The 18003-nt window shown below is 35.5% G+C and overlaps 2 protein-coding genes across 7 annotated transcripts; both read left to right on the forward strand.

The window, feature by feature from the left end:
- The first annotated feature begins 340 nt into the window (after positions 1-340).
- LOC118036488 (serine/threonine protein phosphatase 2A regulatory subunit B''beta) lies at positions 341-10387 on the forward strand. Of its 3 annotated transcripts, none has more exons than XM_035042209.2 (13): positions 341-736; positions 2454-2696; positions 2964-3069; positions 3147-3246; positions 5720-5825; positions 5960-6050; positions 7303-7444; positions 7643-7790; positions 7899-8008; positions 8564-8720; positions 9002-9127; positions 9219-9369; positions 9832-10387. In XM_035042209.2, exons 1-12 carry the CDS (start codon positions 590-592, stop codon positions 9357-9359), a joined length of 1617 nt encoding a protein of 538 aa, XP_034898100.1. In that variant the 5' UTR covers positions 341-589; the 3' UTR covers positions 9360-9369; positions 9832-10387. The 3 variants fall into 3 exon arrangements, with proteins under 3 accessions (XP_034898100.1, XP_034898099.1, XP_073259976.1); XM_035042208.2 differs by having other exon boundaries at positions 9896-10387; XM_073403875.1 differs by lacking the exon at positions 341-736 and adding an exon at positions 776-2039 and having other exon boundaries at positions 9896-10387.
- Positions 10388-11604: 1217 nt separating this feature from the next.
- On the forward strand, positions 11605-17170 carry LOC118036487 (diphthine--ammonia ligase). 4 transcript variants are annotated; one of them, XM_073403874.1, is made up of 12 exons: positions 11605-11853; positions 12021-12092; positions 12287-12366; positions 12596-12821; positions 12905-12937; positions 13021-13103; positions 13199-13271; positions 13628-13973; positions 14111-14442; positions 14905-15242; positions 16147-16504; positions 16837-17120. In XM_073403874.1, exons 1-12 carry the CDS (start codon positions 11776-11778, stop codon positions 16885-16887), a joined length of 2070 nt encoding a protein of 689 aa, XP_073259975.1. In that variant the 5' UTR covers positions 11605-11775; the 3' UTR covers positions 16888-17120. The 4 variants fall into 4 exon arrangements, with proteins under 4 accessions (XP_073259975.1, XP_034898096.1, XP_034898097.1 ...); XM_035042205.2 differs by having other exon boundaries at positions 11607-11853; positions 16812-17170; XM_035042206.2 differs by having other exon boundaries at positions 11785-11853; positions 12287-12394; positions 16812-17170.
- The last annotated feature ends 833 nt before the right edge of the window (positions 17171-18003 follow it).

Genomic DNA, 18003 nt, shown 5'->3' on the forward strand with positions numbered 1-18003 from the left:
TTAAATAAATAAAAGTCAAACTATATTAAGACTATTTTTATTTGCTAAAGCAGTGCTCACCATGCAAGATCTATGATGGATATATGGATAGATGAACTCAATTAGAAATATTGGAACCTCCAAGAATCTAATTGACAAAATATTATTTAGTTTGAGGACTAAATCGAGTAATTTCTAACTACCTAAACCTTTTTTTGTTTAGAAAATTACCTAAAATTGAAGAAATAAATCAGCCAAGCAGCACGAGTTTTCGATCACGTGACAAAACTGACACGTGTCGTTATTCCTTAATGGCAGCCAGTTTAAATACAAAGTATTATATTTTTTAAAAAATAATCAGCAACTCTCTTTCTCTCCTTTGCCCCCCAAAAAATCTCTCGCGCTGCAAAATTTTCAGCCCTTTGAATCGCATCCATTCTATTCACTCGAAAAAACAAGAAGAAAATCTCGTGTTTTTGTAAAGATCTAGGGTTGCTTAGTAAATTGGCCGAATCGAAGATTGATAAATTGGATTAGTAATTGAAGGTTGGTTAATAATGATTAGAATCTAGGGTTAGTCGATCTATGTTTTGGTTTGATTTTAGTAATTATGGAAACGAAGACGAGCGATGTTGCGATGTTAGATGCGGAGTTGCTTCAGCTACAAGAGTTTTCTGCTTTAGATTTCATATCTTACCCTGGCTTTGCCCAAAAACTCTTCGATCAGTGGCTCTCCCTTCCTGATGCCAATAAGCTGGTGCGTTTTCAAATTTATTTGCTGTTTCGTGTTCATTTCGATTTTTTTTTTGTGATTGCTAGCTGATTATTGATTTTAATGTTGAAATCAACTGGAGATGGAAATAGAGATTGACTTGATTTGGTATTTAATGAGTTCTGTGGGACGAGGTTCCAATTTGGGCTTCAATAGGAAGGTAGTGTTGTTGCTGTTGTTTGGAAATATTCTGCCCATCTTTACGTTAAAGATGTCTTTCCTCGTGAGTGAGTGCTGGATGTTGATAAGAATTTTGAAATGCATCACATGTTCCGTATCAAGCTTTCCGTTTGATTTTTCTGACTGCCAAGGAATTTTGAGATGTGAAACTACAATTAACTAGTAATGTTGGCGAAGTCACAGTTTTCCGAGGAAGAAATTACTTCTCTTCCTATCAACAACTGTGGTATTAACTCTCAAATTAGTTGAGCCATTGAGGTGAAATCTGGAGAGCATTTAGCTTCATTTATTTGTATTGAAATATAATTTTTTGATCCGGTACTCTCCTTACTTATTCCAACTGTTTCAACTAGTCGCTCTTTCTAACTGGAGCATCCATGTGTTCTTTAAACTCATTTGGTGCCACCTCCAGGGTCGGAGCTGGAATATAGTAAGTTCGAGGGGGAGAGAGGAGAGCTGGAATACATCTAGCTCCATGCTTAGCCCCTTCCATGTTTACTATCCTTTCCTTTGTTGTGATTTAACACATCATCTTAAAATCTCAATGTCAATGTCCACTTTTTATGAACTTGCAACTTCATCACTGTGTAACACTCCTTTACAGTAGAACATCGCATACTCAACCGTGGTTCTATAAAATTTACTCTTTAATCTAGAAGGGACTATATGAATGCATGATCGTCGCACTTTCCCATTTAAACAGCTTGTATTAGTGATCCCCAGCATCTATGAGCATTTACAGACTTAGTTGATGATTTCCTTTTGTGTTGCAAAAGAAACTTTGGTTTTTGATAACCAAATAACTTTTCAAATTTTAGAAGTTTTTAATGAACATGCTAATGCTTCAAAGTACTGCGGTGCTAGGTCGAATGATGCATAAAGTTCTGGTGCATATTCATAAATACCTCAATGCTGATACAATTGCATACCTGTGTTATTATGCTCATATGAATGTTTGTATGTCTTATGTTGATATGTCTTTAAAGAGGATTTTTATTTTTCTCTCTAAGTTTGAGAAAAGCAGCTCAACAACAATGCTGGATACCTATATGGGTTTTGGCATCAGGACAAAAGTCTAATAGAAAAGTGAAAGACAAGTCTAATAAAAGTAAGAGTTTGATATGTAAATTTGAAAGGGGAAATAATTCAGTTTCTTTTCGATTTCTTTTTAATCCCCCTCCTCTTCTAGTTCAAGTTTAGGTTGGGAGACGTAGTTCATTATTCACAACACATTTTATTGCAAGTATTGTTTTTTATTCACTGTTGCCTGTTGTGGATGACAATGTCATCATAACATCTTGTGTACTTTCTGTTGTTGAAGGAAACACAATTAATGAGTTATTTTACAAAGACTTGTTCTTTTATTTGGTTATAGAAGAAAAGTTATAAAATTCTTGCCCTCGTTTATTTTTTTTTTGTGGATCAGTTCTTTTTGCAAGTTACTATAGATGATGTTTCTTCAAATAAAAGAGTTTATAAAATATGATTGCTTATTCTTTTTTCTCCCCTCTTATTTGTCTAGGTGGCATCCCTGGTTAATGATGCCAAGACAGGTGCTCCCTTGAATATCTCTGGAAATACATCTAATGCACATGCTGCCACTGGCAGTTCCTTACCGTCCATGTTTCCTGCGGGGAGTACACCACCTCTTTCCCCCCGAAGTTCAACCGGTTCTCCTCGCGTGACAAAACAAAGGGTTGGCCCATCAAATTTAGGTTCTCCTCTAAAAGTAGTCAGTGAGCCAATAAAGGAGTTGATACCACAGGTTTGATGAACCCCAAGCATTTTTTTTTTTAAAGATTAATTTTCTGTTGCGTTGGCCCAATATGGAATAGTATCTAGACGGAAGAATTCCTCATTCATGCTGAAAAGAGATAATGAATCATGGAATGAAACTGAAGCATAGTTGAATCAACAAAGTTCTCCAGTCCACTATTTTTTACTTCTACCATTTTCTTCATGTTTTGTCTACCGAGATTTTGTTGGGTGACATTGATGATGTGTTTTAATATGTATACTTATGATGCTGTAGTTTTATTTTCAAAATGGTCGTCCAGTGCCAAATGAGCTAAAAGAACAATGCTTGATTCGGATCGATCACTTCTTCTATGGCCATTCAGATGGACTGCAGATACATGGTGAGATCAATAATAAAACATCTACATCTGCAATATTTCATGAACTAATCATTTTGTTGTTTCTTTTGTATCTTTAGAGTTCAAATCAATCACTAAGGAAGTATGCAAGCTGCCGTCATTCTTTTCAACAACTCTATTTAGAAGGATTGATGTTAATAGCACCAATTTTGTGACAAGGTATGTGCCTTTTGTCTTAGAGAGAGTGAGAGAAAGTGGTTTCAGGGATAATTTGTATTTTAACCAGAGTTTATTGAACCTATGAAAATGATAATCATGTTTCACATTGTAAATACTTTACAGTCCTAACCTGATTGAGTTGTCATTATACTGGCATTTCTCTTCGATACCTGATGATTCCTACTGTGTTGGAAATGTTTCTCTCGTGATCTCCTTCTGTAACTTTTGTCATTGACTTTGGAACAATAATTTTAAGACTTAAAAGACGGTTGATTTGTCATGGAAGTTTGGACAAATAGATTGATGGGGACAAAAGTTTTCATTTTGAGTGGTGTTTGAGAGTTTATGGTAGAAACATGGAGAAAGACTTTTTTGTCTCTATCATACTTCCCTATCTTTAGGATCAGAGGCTGGTATAGAAAACAAGATCCCTACTTCTCCAACCATTGTCTTTTCTAGTTTGATAGTAGCCCTAGAATTAAATTCCTTGATTTTGGCATATTATGGCCAAGCTCTCATTTCCCTCTTGTCCCCATGATTTATCAAGTCACTATGCAAGAACTGGTTATTGTTTTACCAGTAGGAATTCTGTAGTACATTGTCTATTGCTCCTCCCTTCAAAATCCTCCATCCCCCTTCCATTGTATTGATGAACCAATTTAACATGTTATATGCTGGTCAACAAGGATTGCCATACAGTTTTTAGACTGCCAATTGGACTGATAGCTAATAATTTGTTATTAGGATTTTTAGTATGTGAATTTCTGTAGCTTTTTTATTCACATAAAATTCATCTTGCAGTTCTCTCTCTCTCTCTCTCTCTCTCACACACACACACACACACACACACACACACACACACACACACACACAAGTGCATTTGTCCTTGACTTTTAGAAACTGGACATTTTAAGGTAGATTGATCTTTATAAAACGAATATCATATTTAAATTGCAGTTCCAGTTGAAGTCATGACCGTGAATTTTTCAAGTCTTTCAGTTATTTGTCTTGGTAAACAGTTGAAATATTTGATCAAAAGGGGCTTTTTTTTTTAATATTTGGTTAATGCAATTTCTTAAAGTTTAATATTTACCTCAACTCATGATGCCTTTTATTACATTAGTGGTTCAGGATAGGTGCACCATGTTTTTTGCTGTTTGTGGCATATGATGGATTTTGCCAAGTAGGGTGGATTTGTTCTTGATGCATTTTGTGGATTTAAGGATGGGGAAGGATTTTAAGATTTTGAGGAGAGGTGCTATCTTTTATGGTGTTTGGGGATGGAGTAGAGTTCTGGGAGATGTGAAACATGCCTTTTGTTATTGTGGCAAACAATGGATTTTGCCAAGTAGGGTGGACTTCTTCATGGTGTATTTTGTGGATTTTGGGAGGAGGGATTATAAGATTTTGAGGACAGTTGCTGGTTTTATGGTGTTTGGAATAGAGTGCGAGAATTCAAGGTTTGTTTCTCTCCAGGCAAATGTCCTGGGATGTGATGATCTTTTTGGATTCTTTGTGGTATACACTTGAGGGGGCTCTTTAGAGTGTTCTTTGACAGATATCCAAATTGTTTCATAGAACTTTCAAAAAGCAATTCCTTTTCCTTTCTTTGTATAGGCGTGATGCTGGACATGTCCGGGGGACATTTTTAGTTGGTTATGCTTAGGGTTAGGGCTTAGATTATGGTGTTTAAGCGCATTAGAAACAGAACAACAGATCTGGAAACTTAGACCTAGGGTTTAAGGAATCACTCAATGAAAGCATCATACTCAATTTAATAAGTAAAAAAGCTTCTTTTTTCATAATAAATTCATCATACTCCAATTGAAAGACAACAAGCATATATGTATATATGCATTTAGGCTTAAATTATTAGTAATCCCAACGGGGCTTGGATTCCCATGTAGGAAAATATAAGGATTCCTATATAAGAAACATAAAAAGTCTTTACTTATTTAAGGACTATATATAGCATCTGAATCAGAAAATAAAATAAGTAGTCTCTGCTATTGACATTCCAGCAATTCTGTAAAATTACAGAATTTCCCCTGACCAACTAAACATGGTGCAGCCTCTGCTGGAACTGAAAACAGCATGGAAAACCTATATCAATCCCTACAACGAATAATCTTTTCCTTTATCCCACCAAATTAAGGCTTCATTTGAATATTTCCTTTTGTCCCTTGCTTAAATATTCACCAAAAGTCAAATTTAAACCCTTAGGCCACAACAAGGCCTTTATGGATATGAAAATAGCACACACCCTTTACCTTGACAGAAGGGATATTTCATGTTGTGTTGTAGCTTTTTTTTTTATATATAAAAAAACTATGCAACATTTAAGGAATAAATCAACATTTCAGGTTTTATTGTGTAATTCTAGGGTGCATAGTGTTTCATTTTAGGAGTTGCTGCCTCCCAAAACAGTGTTTGCATTATCGTGTCACTTAACTTCTTCATAATCTATGTGCAGGGATGCTTTTCTCAATTATTGGATAAATGGCAACATGTTGACATTGGGTATAGCTACCCAAATATTCACAATTTTAAAGCAACCAGATCTCAAATACCTCACCCAGGTAGAGGTGTTTGTGTGTGTTAGGATAATCATTTCTGGATCTTGTTATCATTGGATTGCTGCTGTTTCAGGGGTGATTCATTATTGTGATTATTGTTTCACTTCATGTTTAAAATGATTTTTGATTGATAACAGGAAAACTTTAAACCTGTGCTTCGAGAATTACTGGCAACTCATCCTGGATTGGAGTTTTTACAGAGCACACCTGAGTTTCAGGAAAGATATGGTATGTTAAAGCCTATGATCTACTTTCAATTGTTTCCAATTCAAAGCAATTACTCATATTTCTGATTTCTTTACCTTGTGAGAAGCTTTGGCCACTATAATGCGTACTTGAATATTGCAAAACTTAGCACTTGTTATTGATGGTATTGAAATGTTCTGCATTATCATTGAATATTTCTAAACATAACTGATTCTGATTGGAAGTACTTAAAATTTTGTTATCCCTAAAATGAATGAGGTGCTGTTTTCTGGTTAACAAGCAATAGCAAAGCATCTAAACTTGAACTTGGCGGTATTTTAAAGAGATTCTATTTATGGTGTGTGATTGTCCCTTGGAAATGGAGCATTTTTGGATTTATTTTACCAAATGGATCTATCACCAAGCTGCTGGCATGGACCTAGTGCTAAGTTTTTCAAAAGCTACCCTTCCTAGTTTCAAGAATGCTGCTTTTTTTTGTTTCCCTGGAGCAAGGTGTTTACATAATTGCCAATTTATAGAAGGTTCATTTGAATGATGAGCTGCAATAAAATTTAATTATGAACTAAATGGCACAGCTCAATATTTATTGGCTCTAAAGCACCTGAAATGTAGTGACATGTATTTTCTAACTCTTGTTGCAAAAAGGAAAAACATGTTTGAAAGTAAATCACCAGTAAATTTGCTGTATGATGCATGTGCTTTTTAGTGGTGAAATTATCTGGTGTTGGATTAGCTACTATGATGTACTTAGTCATGGAGATCTCTGCCTAGCTCATTAAGGATTTGGGTATAACCCATTGCACATTATTGGAATACACAGGGATTAAAAGCTATGTTATAGGAGTAAGATATGAAGTTCTGTTCCTTATTTTTCTTATATACTTCCAACTGGTTTCTGTGTTTAGAACATGACCTTGGGAATAAAGGAATGGCAAAGAAACTCTTGCTTTGTTCCTTATTTCAGTTGTTGTGATGTGTAAACTCTGCCAGATGTTTTTTTTAGTTGATTGGCTTGGTGTTCATTTGAGAGTAGCATGTAATTGGTGGGTCAATCAATTGAATTATATTTTCTGGTTAATTAAGTGTGTAGACGTTTAATTTCTGTTGCCTGTTTGATTGGTTGTTTACATTGATTGAAAATGGAGTACAGCAAGAGGTTGACAGCCTGAATAGGCCTCTCTAGGGTTTAAGTTTTGTGTATCTTGCATTCTTATAGTTGCTGTGCATTTAATGCCGTGTAATTTTTAACATGATTTTGTTTTGCAATTGGCAGCTGAAACTGTAATATACAGAATTTTTTACTACATAAATAGATCCAGGAATGGTCATCTTACCCTCAGGGAGCTGAAACGTGGGAATTTAATTGATGCAATGCAACATGCAGATGAAGAAGAGGACATAAATAAAGTTTTGAGGTAAGTGAAGCTGTGCAAATGCGACCTAGATTTTCCAGAAAGGGACCTTGTGGCAATCATAAACTTGTAGATATATGAAACATTAATGTTTCAGACAATCAGAATTAGTTTTACAGAATTGGATTGGAACTTATGCTTTTAACATTTTGTATCAAATTCTTAACAATTTAATTATTTTTCTTATGATTCCATATGCAGGTACTTTTCTTATGAGCACTTTTATGTGATATACTGCAAGTTTTGGGAGCTGGACACAGATCATGATTTTCTTATCGACAAAGAGAACCTTATTAGATATGGAAATCATGCACTTACCTACCGGATTGTTGATAGAATATTTTCCCAGGTTGGTGGCACTCAAATGATGCTTGTCTTTTGGGTCAAAATACCCTACAATTTTACGGCAATAAATTTTCTGTGCTCCTTGAACTTTTATGATTTAAATGCCTTACAGGTTGCAAGAAAATTTACTAGTAAGGTTGAAGGAAAGATGGGATATGAAGATTTTGTGTATTTCATACTTTCAGAGGAAGACAAGTCATCTGAGCCTAGTCTTGAGTATTGGTATGTTTACATGTCTTATTCTATAGAGTCAAGGATTTGAACTAAAACTGTGCACTGATGAAATACTGGTATTTGCATGTAATGGAATATTCATTTTATATTTGTTTCATTTAGATGTTTACTTCACCATTAAAGCTGTTTAATCATGAATAATAAAGCATTATTAAGTTTTCTGATATATTCCTTGTTCAAAATGCTACCTGGGCTGTGTGCTTTTGTTCTAGCTGAAAAGAAAAGAAAAATTGAAACCATTTAGGAAATTTTTTCTGAATTGGCGAAACTTCCAAGACATGATCAAGGAGTGAGAGTGATAGGCAGGGCCAGAGTGTTAGAGAAGTTTTCGTTACTGGCCATTATTCTTTGTCAGATATACTAGTAAAGCAGATAAAAAAAATCACTCTTATTTAATTGTTGCAGAATCTATCGTATAATGGTTCTTTATTGCTTCTCTTGGGTGTTACTCTGTATGTACTTGGCAACATATGTTTTTTTCAAAGGAGTGTTTTGGTTTATTGATCAACTGCTCATGAGTCGTGATGTTCGATTTCTTCTTAGGTTCAAGTGCATAGATTTGGATGGAAATGGAATTCTGACACGGAATGAGATGCAATTCTTTTACGAGGAGCAGTTGCATCGAATGGAATGCATGGCTCAAGAGCCTGTGCTTTTTGAAGATATATTGTGCCAGATAATTGACATGATTGGACCAGAGGTTTGCCCTTTGCTCTTCTGTAATTTTAATGGTAGTTCCTCTGTCCTTCAGTGTATTTAAAGTGCACATGGAAGCATGTTCAAGGAAAACTACATCTAATGATGTTCTAAATTTTTGTTCCCACCTCATTACTGTCTCTAATCAAATTTAAATAAGTCCCAACGGGATAGCATAAGCAAACATGATTGGTCATCAAGTGCCAATTTATTTCCTTCTTGTTCCCATCACACCACCATCTGGAAATGTTTTGGTTGCTTACCATCCAAGTTTTCTTGCTGCAGGATGATGGCTATATCACCCTCCGTGACCTAAAAGGTTGTAAACTTTCAGGGAGTGTTTTCAACATCCTTTTCAACCTCAATAAATTTATGGCCTTTGAAACCCGCGATCCATTTCTCATTCGTCAGGTAATTTAACACCTATTTTATGCTCTATGCTCAATATGAAATTTGAACTTAGCATTAATAAGATAGCTTTGATGGTATTGCAACAAACCAGGAGCGTGAGAATCCAACATTGACAGAGTGGGATCGTTTTGCACATAGAGAATATATTAGGCTTTCAATGGAAGAAGATGTTGAAGATGCTTCTAATGGTAGTGCAGAAGTTTGGGATGAATCACTTGAGGCTCCATTCTGAGTTCAATTAGGTAAACCAGTTCAGTTTTTGTTATGCTGATTCTATTTGTTGTGTTGTCTAGCCCCTGTGCTCTTTTTCCTAGTCGCACAAGTTAGAAATTGTTACATACCTTCTGAGGTGATGAAGTTTTAGCATTTGAGTCCAGCAATGCTCATGCATTGTGAGCTTTATGCAGAGCATGCTCCCTTGGCTAGATTTTCTGACCATTTGATCGTTCTACTAGATTGTGTAATTTCTGCTATATAAGAGGATCAAATATCCTCCATGCAAGCTTTGCATATTCTGTGCAGCTCTGGCAAACTTCATCCATACTTTTTTGTATTTTTCATTCTTCAAATGACTCGCAAGCCTACATGTGAGAATAATGATTGCTTTCCCCTTCCATACAATTACTACATCATCTACACATGCATGTTGGGGCATGGAGATTTAGCAAGAACCTTCATAAATGAAGCATTCTTCTTTTTCTCAGTTTTCAATGCCCGGTCTTGTGCTGGAATTTCTGCTTTATATTCACGAGCTTGCTTTTGCTGAAGGTGCTTGCACAAAAAGCTCTAGATTCTTCTTCTACAGAGACCGTAAACAGTAAACTCAAAGGATCATTCTTTAACCTTTTTAAAGAGAGAGTCCAAGTTTGGCGGGATGGAATGCATTTTTATTTCAAATGCCAGCAGGGGGGACATATTCAAGCTTTTGTGTGCATAATTCGACAAACAACAAGGAGAATTACTCTAGAGCCGTGGTCCATGAAGCTGAACTTCCTTCCTGTAAAGGAGAGGTAGTTTCCAAGAGTTGATTAATCAAGTCCAGGTTGAAGTAGCTCAGAACATTTACTGCATTTTTTATTTATTTTATCAATCTGTAAGATATAATCCCTGTCGAGGTCTTCTAATTTAGTAGTTGGTTATTTTTGGTATGTTTCCTGTACGGTAATCAATTGGGTGGTGCTGGGGTAGGCTTCCTTTGCTTATCAATTTTTGGACTGTCAATTTATCGGTTACCATATATATTCGTAGTTTTCCTCCTCATTTGATGTGCCAAAATTTTAGCGTGGTGTTCTTGTTTCCTCTAGACTGTCCATCCATCCCCTAGATCCTCCTTCGTCAGGCCTATCGTTCTCGTTTGTTTCGCTCGTTTTGTGATGTGATGACAACTAATTTCCAGATTATGCTTCTCTGCATAAACTTTGGAGTGCCTGCGCTGATTCACGGGGCTGTGTCTTTAGCTCTTCTCAAAAAAATGTAATGGTTGAGATGTGAAGTGTAGGGAAGACTCTTAGCTCCTGTTTGAAAATGTGGTGCAAATTGAGGTTTTTTTTTTTTTTTTTTTTTTAATTTTTTTTTAAATAATGTTTTTATATATATATTTTTATTGTTTTTACGTGTAATTTTAAGAAAATATTTTTTTTTTATTTTAATATATTTTTTAAACAGCCACTGTAACTTTAAATTTTAAAATAATGGAATGGTTGAATTTATGTTATCGGTACCTCAACTGGTTTTAAATAATGGGAGTATAGTGTTTTTGTTTTAAAAAAATATTAAAATAATTTGAAAATATAAAAAAATAAATGAAAACAATTTAGATTAACCCGTGCCCTCGTCGCTCCATTTTCTCTTCACTTTTAGATTTTTTTATTCCATGATAACAATTATTTTTGGACTAGGTTTTTTTTTTTGGGTCAATATTAAGTCTTCTTTTCGGATTTCTTTTGGATAGAAATTATTAAATATGCTAAGAATTGTATTTAGTCTTTCGACATAAGTATATATTTTACTTTTATGTGAGAGAGGAGAGTGCAGACCCTCTTTTTAATTGGTGAATTTTTTTTAGAAAACTTTTTGACTCGGAGGTGATGGATATAATTAGATGAAAAAAAAAAAAAAAAAGCAAAACTAGGAAAAATTAAATTCAAATCTATTTTCCCAAATACCATATGCTTTAGGTTTTAGTTCAATTTGTTTTTATTTTTTGCGAAAAGCTTCTTCCATTTTATTTTATTTTAAAAATAGTTCAGAGTATTTTCAAGTGTTTTTTGTGCTCTGAAATTAAATCGCTCTCTAAATACATCTATTCTAATAATAATAATAATAATAATAATATTTTGAGTTTCATTAGAAGGAAACTGATCCCCTTGAAAGTTGAGATGACGTTAGGAGATATTAATGGCATTTATTTATTTTTATAATAAAAATAATAATGTAAACGAGGGAATATTTCTTTCTTATTTTTTTTTTCTTGAAAAAAAGAAAAGAAACACTGGTTTCAAAGACAGATGAGATGAGCTAAAGACATCCCCCGAAAGGATGAGTGAGAAGCGTCTCCAAATGGCTAAGAGTTTGTCAAGAAGAACAGAAGTCAAAGAAACAGGACTAACCATCAACTCTCCTCTTTAGCCCTAACAGTGAAAACGAAGATGAAGGTGGTAGCTCTAGTGAGCGGCGGCAAGGATAGTTGTTATGCCATGATGAAGTCCATCCAATTTGGCCATGAGGTCTCTCTCTCTCCCTCCTCTCTCTCTTGTTTGTTTCCTGAGAAACCAACACTTTCTCACCCACCAAACATATTACATACCACCTTCTTTTATTATTTCTGTCTTTTTTCTACTTATCTTTTTTTTGTTCGATGGGTTTTTATTTTTTGAATTGCTAATTTTGATAGATTGTTGCATTGGCAAATTTGATGCCTGCTGATGACTCGGTTGATGAGTTAGATAGCTTCATGTATCAAACTGTAAGTATATGTATATATATTTGTATTTTTTGTCTTTACATAACTGTTTCAAGGCTTAAGGTTAATTTTTGTCTCAGTGGATGGTTTCTTGTTTTTAATTCCGTGGAAGTGTTTGTTTCGCTTTTGTTTTTCTGCAAGTTGTGTTATGTATTCTAGTGTATCGTTGGAACACTTTATTTATTTATTTTTCGCAGGTCGGGCACCAAATAATTGTCAGCTATGCAGAATGCATGGGATTGCCATTATTCAGAAGGCGGATACAAGGATCCACAAGGCAAGCTCTCTTTTAGAGGATGCTATTGGTAAAAACATTTGTCTTATTTTGGGCAATGCCAGTCAAGAGTTAGGCTTGTATGTAATGTCTTCCGAGGCATGGTGTTATCCATGACCATATTTTAACTGCATGAAGCTTAGGAGCTCTTGGTAAAGTCACATAAACTATCATTTGAAAATTCTATCGTTATCCTAGAGTGAATATTATCTAGCTGTTTTGTGGATTACAGGCATCAAACACTTAACTACAAGACAACGCCGGGTGATGAAGTCGAAGATATGTTCATTTTGTTGAATGAAGTCAAAAGACAGATTCCCTCTATTACGGCAGTATCTTCTGGTGCTATTGCATCGGACTACCAGAGGTTACGAGTGGAAAGTGTTTGTTCAAGGTTAGGGCTTGTTTCTCTAGCGTATTTGTGGAAACAAGATCAGTCGTTGCTCCTTCAAGAAATGGTAAATTGTATCTTCTCAATATGAGTGGTATCAAGATCTGAAATGCCCTTCTTGTCGGATAATTTTGTTTCCTGTCCAACCAGATAACAAATGGGATTTTGGCTATCACTGTAAAGGTATGAAGTGAAACATCTTTCCAAATTTACTTTGATGAATTGTGGACTCAAATGTGAAGGGTAATAGTCCTCTAATGCCATAGGTAGCAGCCATCGGTTTAGACCCTGCAAAGCACTTGGGCAAAGAGATAGCGTTCTTGACTGCCCATCTGCATAAGTTGAAAGAGTATGCTTTTATTTTTTCTTCTTCCTTGTAGTATTTTTCCATTGTTTAAGCACAACTTGATACCAGCATTGCTCATTTTGACATTCATTTGGTAGGTTGTATGGGATAAATGTATGTGGTGAAGGAGGAGAATATGAAACACTGACGCTTGACTGTCCACTTTTCGTAGTAAGTATGCCTTGTATTTTTTAGGTGTAATATTGATTCCCAATCCCATTCCCTCCATCCTTTTCTTCTTCTTCATCATGTCTGGAAAACTTATTGTATGATAATAAGACGGGTGTGTGTGGTGCTTTTGGTGACATTTTACTCATTTTTTGTCGTTTCTCTCAAAAAATAATAGTTTCTGGTTTATGATCCCTGTTTTCAAAGGGAAAGTTGTTCATGCTATTGCAATGCAACATATTTTTGTTATTTTTTTTATCTTAAGATAGCTTGTGTTTTAACTTTAAACAGAATTTGTGTTCATTTTTTTATTTTTCCTACTAAGTTTTATCATTTCTGCAACTGTTTCAAATTCTCAGAATGCCCGAATTGTGCTCGATGAATTTCAAACTGTACTACACTCTCCAGGCTCTATAGCTTCAGTTGGGGTCATTCATCCTTTGGCATTTCATTTGGAAAATAAGGACACAGTCATTTCATTAAGCGATAATGACAAAGCCAGTGATTCCTCTCTGGAAAAAAAGGGTTCTGTGTTTGTAGTGCAAGGAGATTTCCCACAAAGAAGCCAGGCTACATGGCAGTCTAATTCTGAAACAACTAATTCAGTTGAAGTTAGAGATGATAGAATTTACATCTCTAAAACGAAGAAGGATAATATATTTTCCATTTGTTGCTGGTTGCAAGATTCATGCAAAACTTCAGCAGGTAACATTAGAAGAATGATGCATTTTCCCTCATCACTCCCCAGAAGCATATATCTTAACCCATGCCCATAGCTTCTTTCACCTTTCCCTTTTGACTCTACAATTTCTCTAGGGTTTTGGACCGCTTTTTATTGGCAGGTTCCCATGAAGATCTAGCAGTTGTTCTGAAGCACATTGAATCACAGCTTGCAGGATATGGTTTTGGCTGGGAGCATGTCCTATATATTCATCTTTATATTGCTGATATGAATGAGTTTGCTACAGTAAATGAGACATATGTAAGATTCATTACCCAGGAAAAGTGCCCTTTTGGTGTTCCATCTCGCAGCACGATAGAACTACCTTTGTTGCAAGTGAGTTTGGGGAGAGCTTATATTGAAGTTCTAGTGGCAAATGATAACAGCAAAAATGTGTTGCATGTGCAAAGCATTTCCTCTTGGGCACCCAGTTGCATTGGGCCGTATAGCCAGGTACTATAAACTACTTTTTTTGAATTATCAGTTATTTGTTATGTTGGTAGTGCCACACTTCCTGCTCCCTGATTTCATTTTTCTTTCTCAAATGGTGGTGGAAGTAGTTTGAATAGTACATAGAAGGAAAATTTTACTTGTTAAAAACTAAGATTCAAGTTTTTTGTTAGTAAGAAATATTTAGACAGATATTGCCAATTGCGAGAAATTGGATTTTATGATAGCAGGGAAATCTTGACAGGTTGCTTATATGTGCTCTGCTCCAGGATCATGAACATACCTGATTAGACAATGATTGCACTGTTGATATTGCTCTGCTTAGTCTTGAACACAATGACTGTATTTGTAGATGAACAAAATTGTCATTTCCCTGTATTTGAGTACTTTTGCTATCACCCTGCTTGAAATAATTGCATAATCGCATGTAGATTTGAATCCTTTTATTTTACTGTTTGCTCTCAGGCAACCTTGCATAAGGAGATACTACACATGGCTGGACAGTTGGGGTTGGACCCGCCCACTATGATGCTATGCAATGGAGGTCCCTCTGCTGAGCTGGAACAAGCACTAGGAAACAGTGAAGCAGTGGCAAATGTCTTTAACTGCTCAGTATCTACCTCTGCTATTGTTTTTACCATGTACTGTTCAGCACATACTCCGCCGCCAGAAAGACTTAAGATCCAGGAGAAGCAGGACTCTTTCTTAAAGCAAATGAGACTGCTGCAATTAGATAAAGGAAGCAAGTGCAAAATTCTTGATCCAATATTTCTCTATGTTCTTGTGCCTGATCTTCCAAAAAGGTAATTCTTCTGTACATCTGATTTTCCTTCATGACCTTTTAAATGGGAATCTCTATGCCTCTATCTACCATCTCATAGTCATGCTATTTCATATTTATATGCATATCTTTGAATTTGGAAACCTGATCCAACATATTAGCCACTAGGCAGATGTTTGCGTTGTTTGTATTTGTTTGCCAACTATTTTTACCAACTCAACATAAATTAAAAAAAAATTGTAGAAATTTTAGTATCACAAATAAAAGAACAAAATAAAAGTGACAGACAATAGTAAATGGGATAGTTTACCTGATGAAATTGGTGAAACAAAAAATATGAATTAGGTTAAGTTATTTGAATACATAAATATGTGAAATGGTATCTATTGGAATCTGAGCATATTGTGATTAAGTAATTTGGTCCTTGAAACTGTTTGAGAACAATAGAGTGCCCTGAAGAGTGAAAATAAAAGAGAGCATATCAGCTTGCAAGTATACTTTTTATAAACTTAAATTGACATAACTTTGTATTGGATTTCAACAGTTTGTATGTATCTTGTGTATTTGAGGAAGGAATGCCATGCATGTGTGTTTGTGTATTAAGTTTGGATAAGTTTACTAATTGTATTTGGCAATAGAATAAAAACAACTAAATTGAATGTCAAATATTCTGCATGTATATGTTAAATGATAATTGTTGTATGCCAATAAAAATATTTTTATTGGATTTTAACATAGTTACACAAGAATATCATAGCATCTAACAAAGTATTTAGAGAATGTCATGTGTGGCACCTGGAACATTTACTATAACACCAGTTGTTTGACACTTGTCAATACTATAGTGTGCGGATTTGATTTGCTGAAATTTACCTGGATGAGCTTCTCTATTGAAATGCTTTCCATTGCCTCTCTGGTTACTGTAGGGCATTTGTAGAAGTTAAACCCATTCTTTTCGTCCCAGAAGATGCAGAAACAGCAGTTACAAGTGTTCAAAACCCATCCTGTTTTACAGTTGCTAATCGCTGGGGATTTCAGCATGCACAGTGGCATGATTCTTGCATTCAGAAATGTGTTGTTAGTGGGAAGATATGTGCAATTATTTTGTCTATTACAGAAAATGTTGTTGTGAAGATCTGTTCTGAGTCTCTTGGTGTCAATGATGAAGACGTGGATCATCAAACTTCTGTCTCGAAGGGGCATATGGAAAGAGTTTTAAGATTTTGTGTTTATCTTCTTGATAAAGTGATTATGGAGAACGGTTTTTCTTGGGAAGACACAATGGTGAGTTTCCTGTACTCTTTTCTAAAACATTTGATTATTCCTTAATTCTGATCACTTCTGATATTTGGCTCTTTACTATATTCAACCATATATTGCAAAGCCTTGCTAATGTTGCAATGATAATGTTCTTTTTGAACTTTTGAAGCTCCCTGGAATCACCACCAGGGAATGCTTGTACAAATACAATAGACTACAAAAGTACAACGCTTCCACACATGCACCAGAGAAAACTGTTGTGTTTTCATTTTCCTTTACTTCGTCATAACTTTTCGCTTTAGTAATCTCACACGGTCATTTTCTTTTATAGACTTTAAGGACCTACTTCCCAACAGCCAGCGGTATTCCACTGGAGACATTGTCACTGGCATTCAAAAATGCTATGAATGAACTAGCTGAGATGGACCAGAGGGTTCAAGTTGGGAAAGAACCCATATACAACATTGTTCCAGTTTTAGCTGCTGGGAGCTCTGCTGCGTCAATGAATAATATAATCACGTGTGAACTATTTGCTCGGAAATTTTGAATCCACCAACTATTTGGATTGATGGCATCTATTGATAAACTGGGATGTAATTGCGCAAAGTCCATCGAAAGCTCCTCATAATTTTTGTACCAAGATGCAATGCAATCCTTTTACCCTATCAATTCAAATGATTTCTTTCTTTCGATGCCCGTGTTAATGGATCCATGCCCATTTCTAGGCTGGAATCATATTTGCTCCCCAGATTTTACTCTCTGTCAGAGCCTCATTTGTGAGACCTATTTGGGTAAGGTAAAAACTCAAGAGATGCAGACGAGGCATTTCTTATACTCTAGCCACAACACAACCTATATCTCGAAGAATAAATGACCTTTGAGCCTTTTGAATTACAATTCAATGCAAGTTGTTCATAAGGGAGTTGGACCTATTCGATTGTCATGTCAGCTCCCTTTGTTTTTTAAATAGCTTTTCAGCTTCAAACCAGAGCTTTGAAGAAGAAGGGATTGCTTGCTCACACCATGCAGTAATTTTCTGGTCTTCTCCTTCTCCCCAGCCCCCGTTCTGAACACCGTGAGTAGAAATGGAAGATGAGCACGACAGTTGATGCTGAACATTTTGATTAGTGTTGTGGGTCTGGATAGTATGATTAGTCAGGTCCTTCGAACAGTTTCTTGCTTGTAGGAGCCACCAGTTTCAGTTCTGGATCCGTACAATCATAGACTTGTCAGTCCTTCATGGAACTGTTCAATAATGCATATGATACTCTCGGAGGCAGCTTCTTACAAGTGGGTAATTTTTTTTTTAATCTTTCCAAATCATGGCACTTCTTAACCGAGTTCCCAGCATGAATTTTCGATAAAAAGATGTATGAAAGAATTTCTGAAATCTTCTTTTCTGGTAACTTGGAGGATCTTAAAGATTTCTTTTCGTTCCCGGAGATCAATCAACTTCAACAAATAAAAATTACCAGACTGCATACTCCTTGTATCTTCTTCCTGTTTGTAAGAACGCTGTTGAG

This window comes from Populus alba, chromosome 13 (assembly GCF_005239225.2).
Source record: "Populus alba chromosome 13, ASM523922v2, whole genome shotgun sequence".
NCBI lineage: Eukaryota > Viridiplantae > Streptophyta > Magnoliopsida > Malpighiales > Salicaceae > Populus > Populus alba.

What these genes read in the sequence shown, in the direction of transcription:
- LOC118036488 (XM_035042209.2), top strand. Translation starts at nt 590, where the DNA reads ATGGAAACGAAGACGAGCGATGTTGCGATGTTAGATGCGGAGTTGCTT. An exon ending in TGAGTTTCAGGAAAGATATG is followed by an intron (nt 6,051 to 7,302) that starts GTATGTTAAAGC and finishes TGCAATTGGCAG; the next exon opens with CTGAAACTGTAATATACAGA. An exon ending in GAGCCTAGTCTTGAGTATTG is followed by an intron (nt 8,009 to 8,563) that starts GTATGTTTACAT and finishes ATTTCTTCTTAG; the next exon opens with GTTCAAGTGCATAGATTTGG.
- LOC118036487 (XM_035042205.2), top strand. Translation starts at nt 11,776, where the DNA reads ATGAAGGTGGTAGCTCTAGTGAGCGGCGGCAAGGATAGTTGTTATGCC. An exon ending in CGTTGCTCCTTCAAGAAATG is followed by an intron (nt 12,822 to 12,904) that starts GTAAATTGTATC and finishes CTGTCCAACCAG; the next exon opens with ATAACAAATGGGATTTTGGC. An exon ending in TTTTGGCTATCACTGTAAAG is followed by an intron (nt 12,938 to 13,020) that starts GTATGAAGTGAA and finishes CTAATGCCATAG; the next exon opens with GTAGCAGCCATCGGTTTAGA.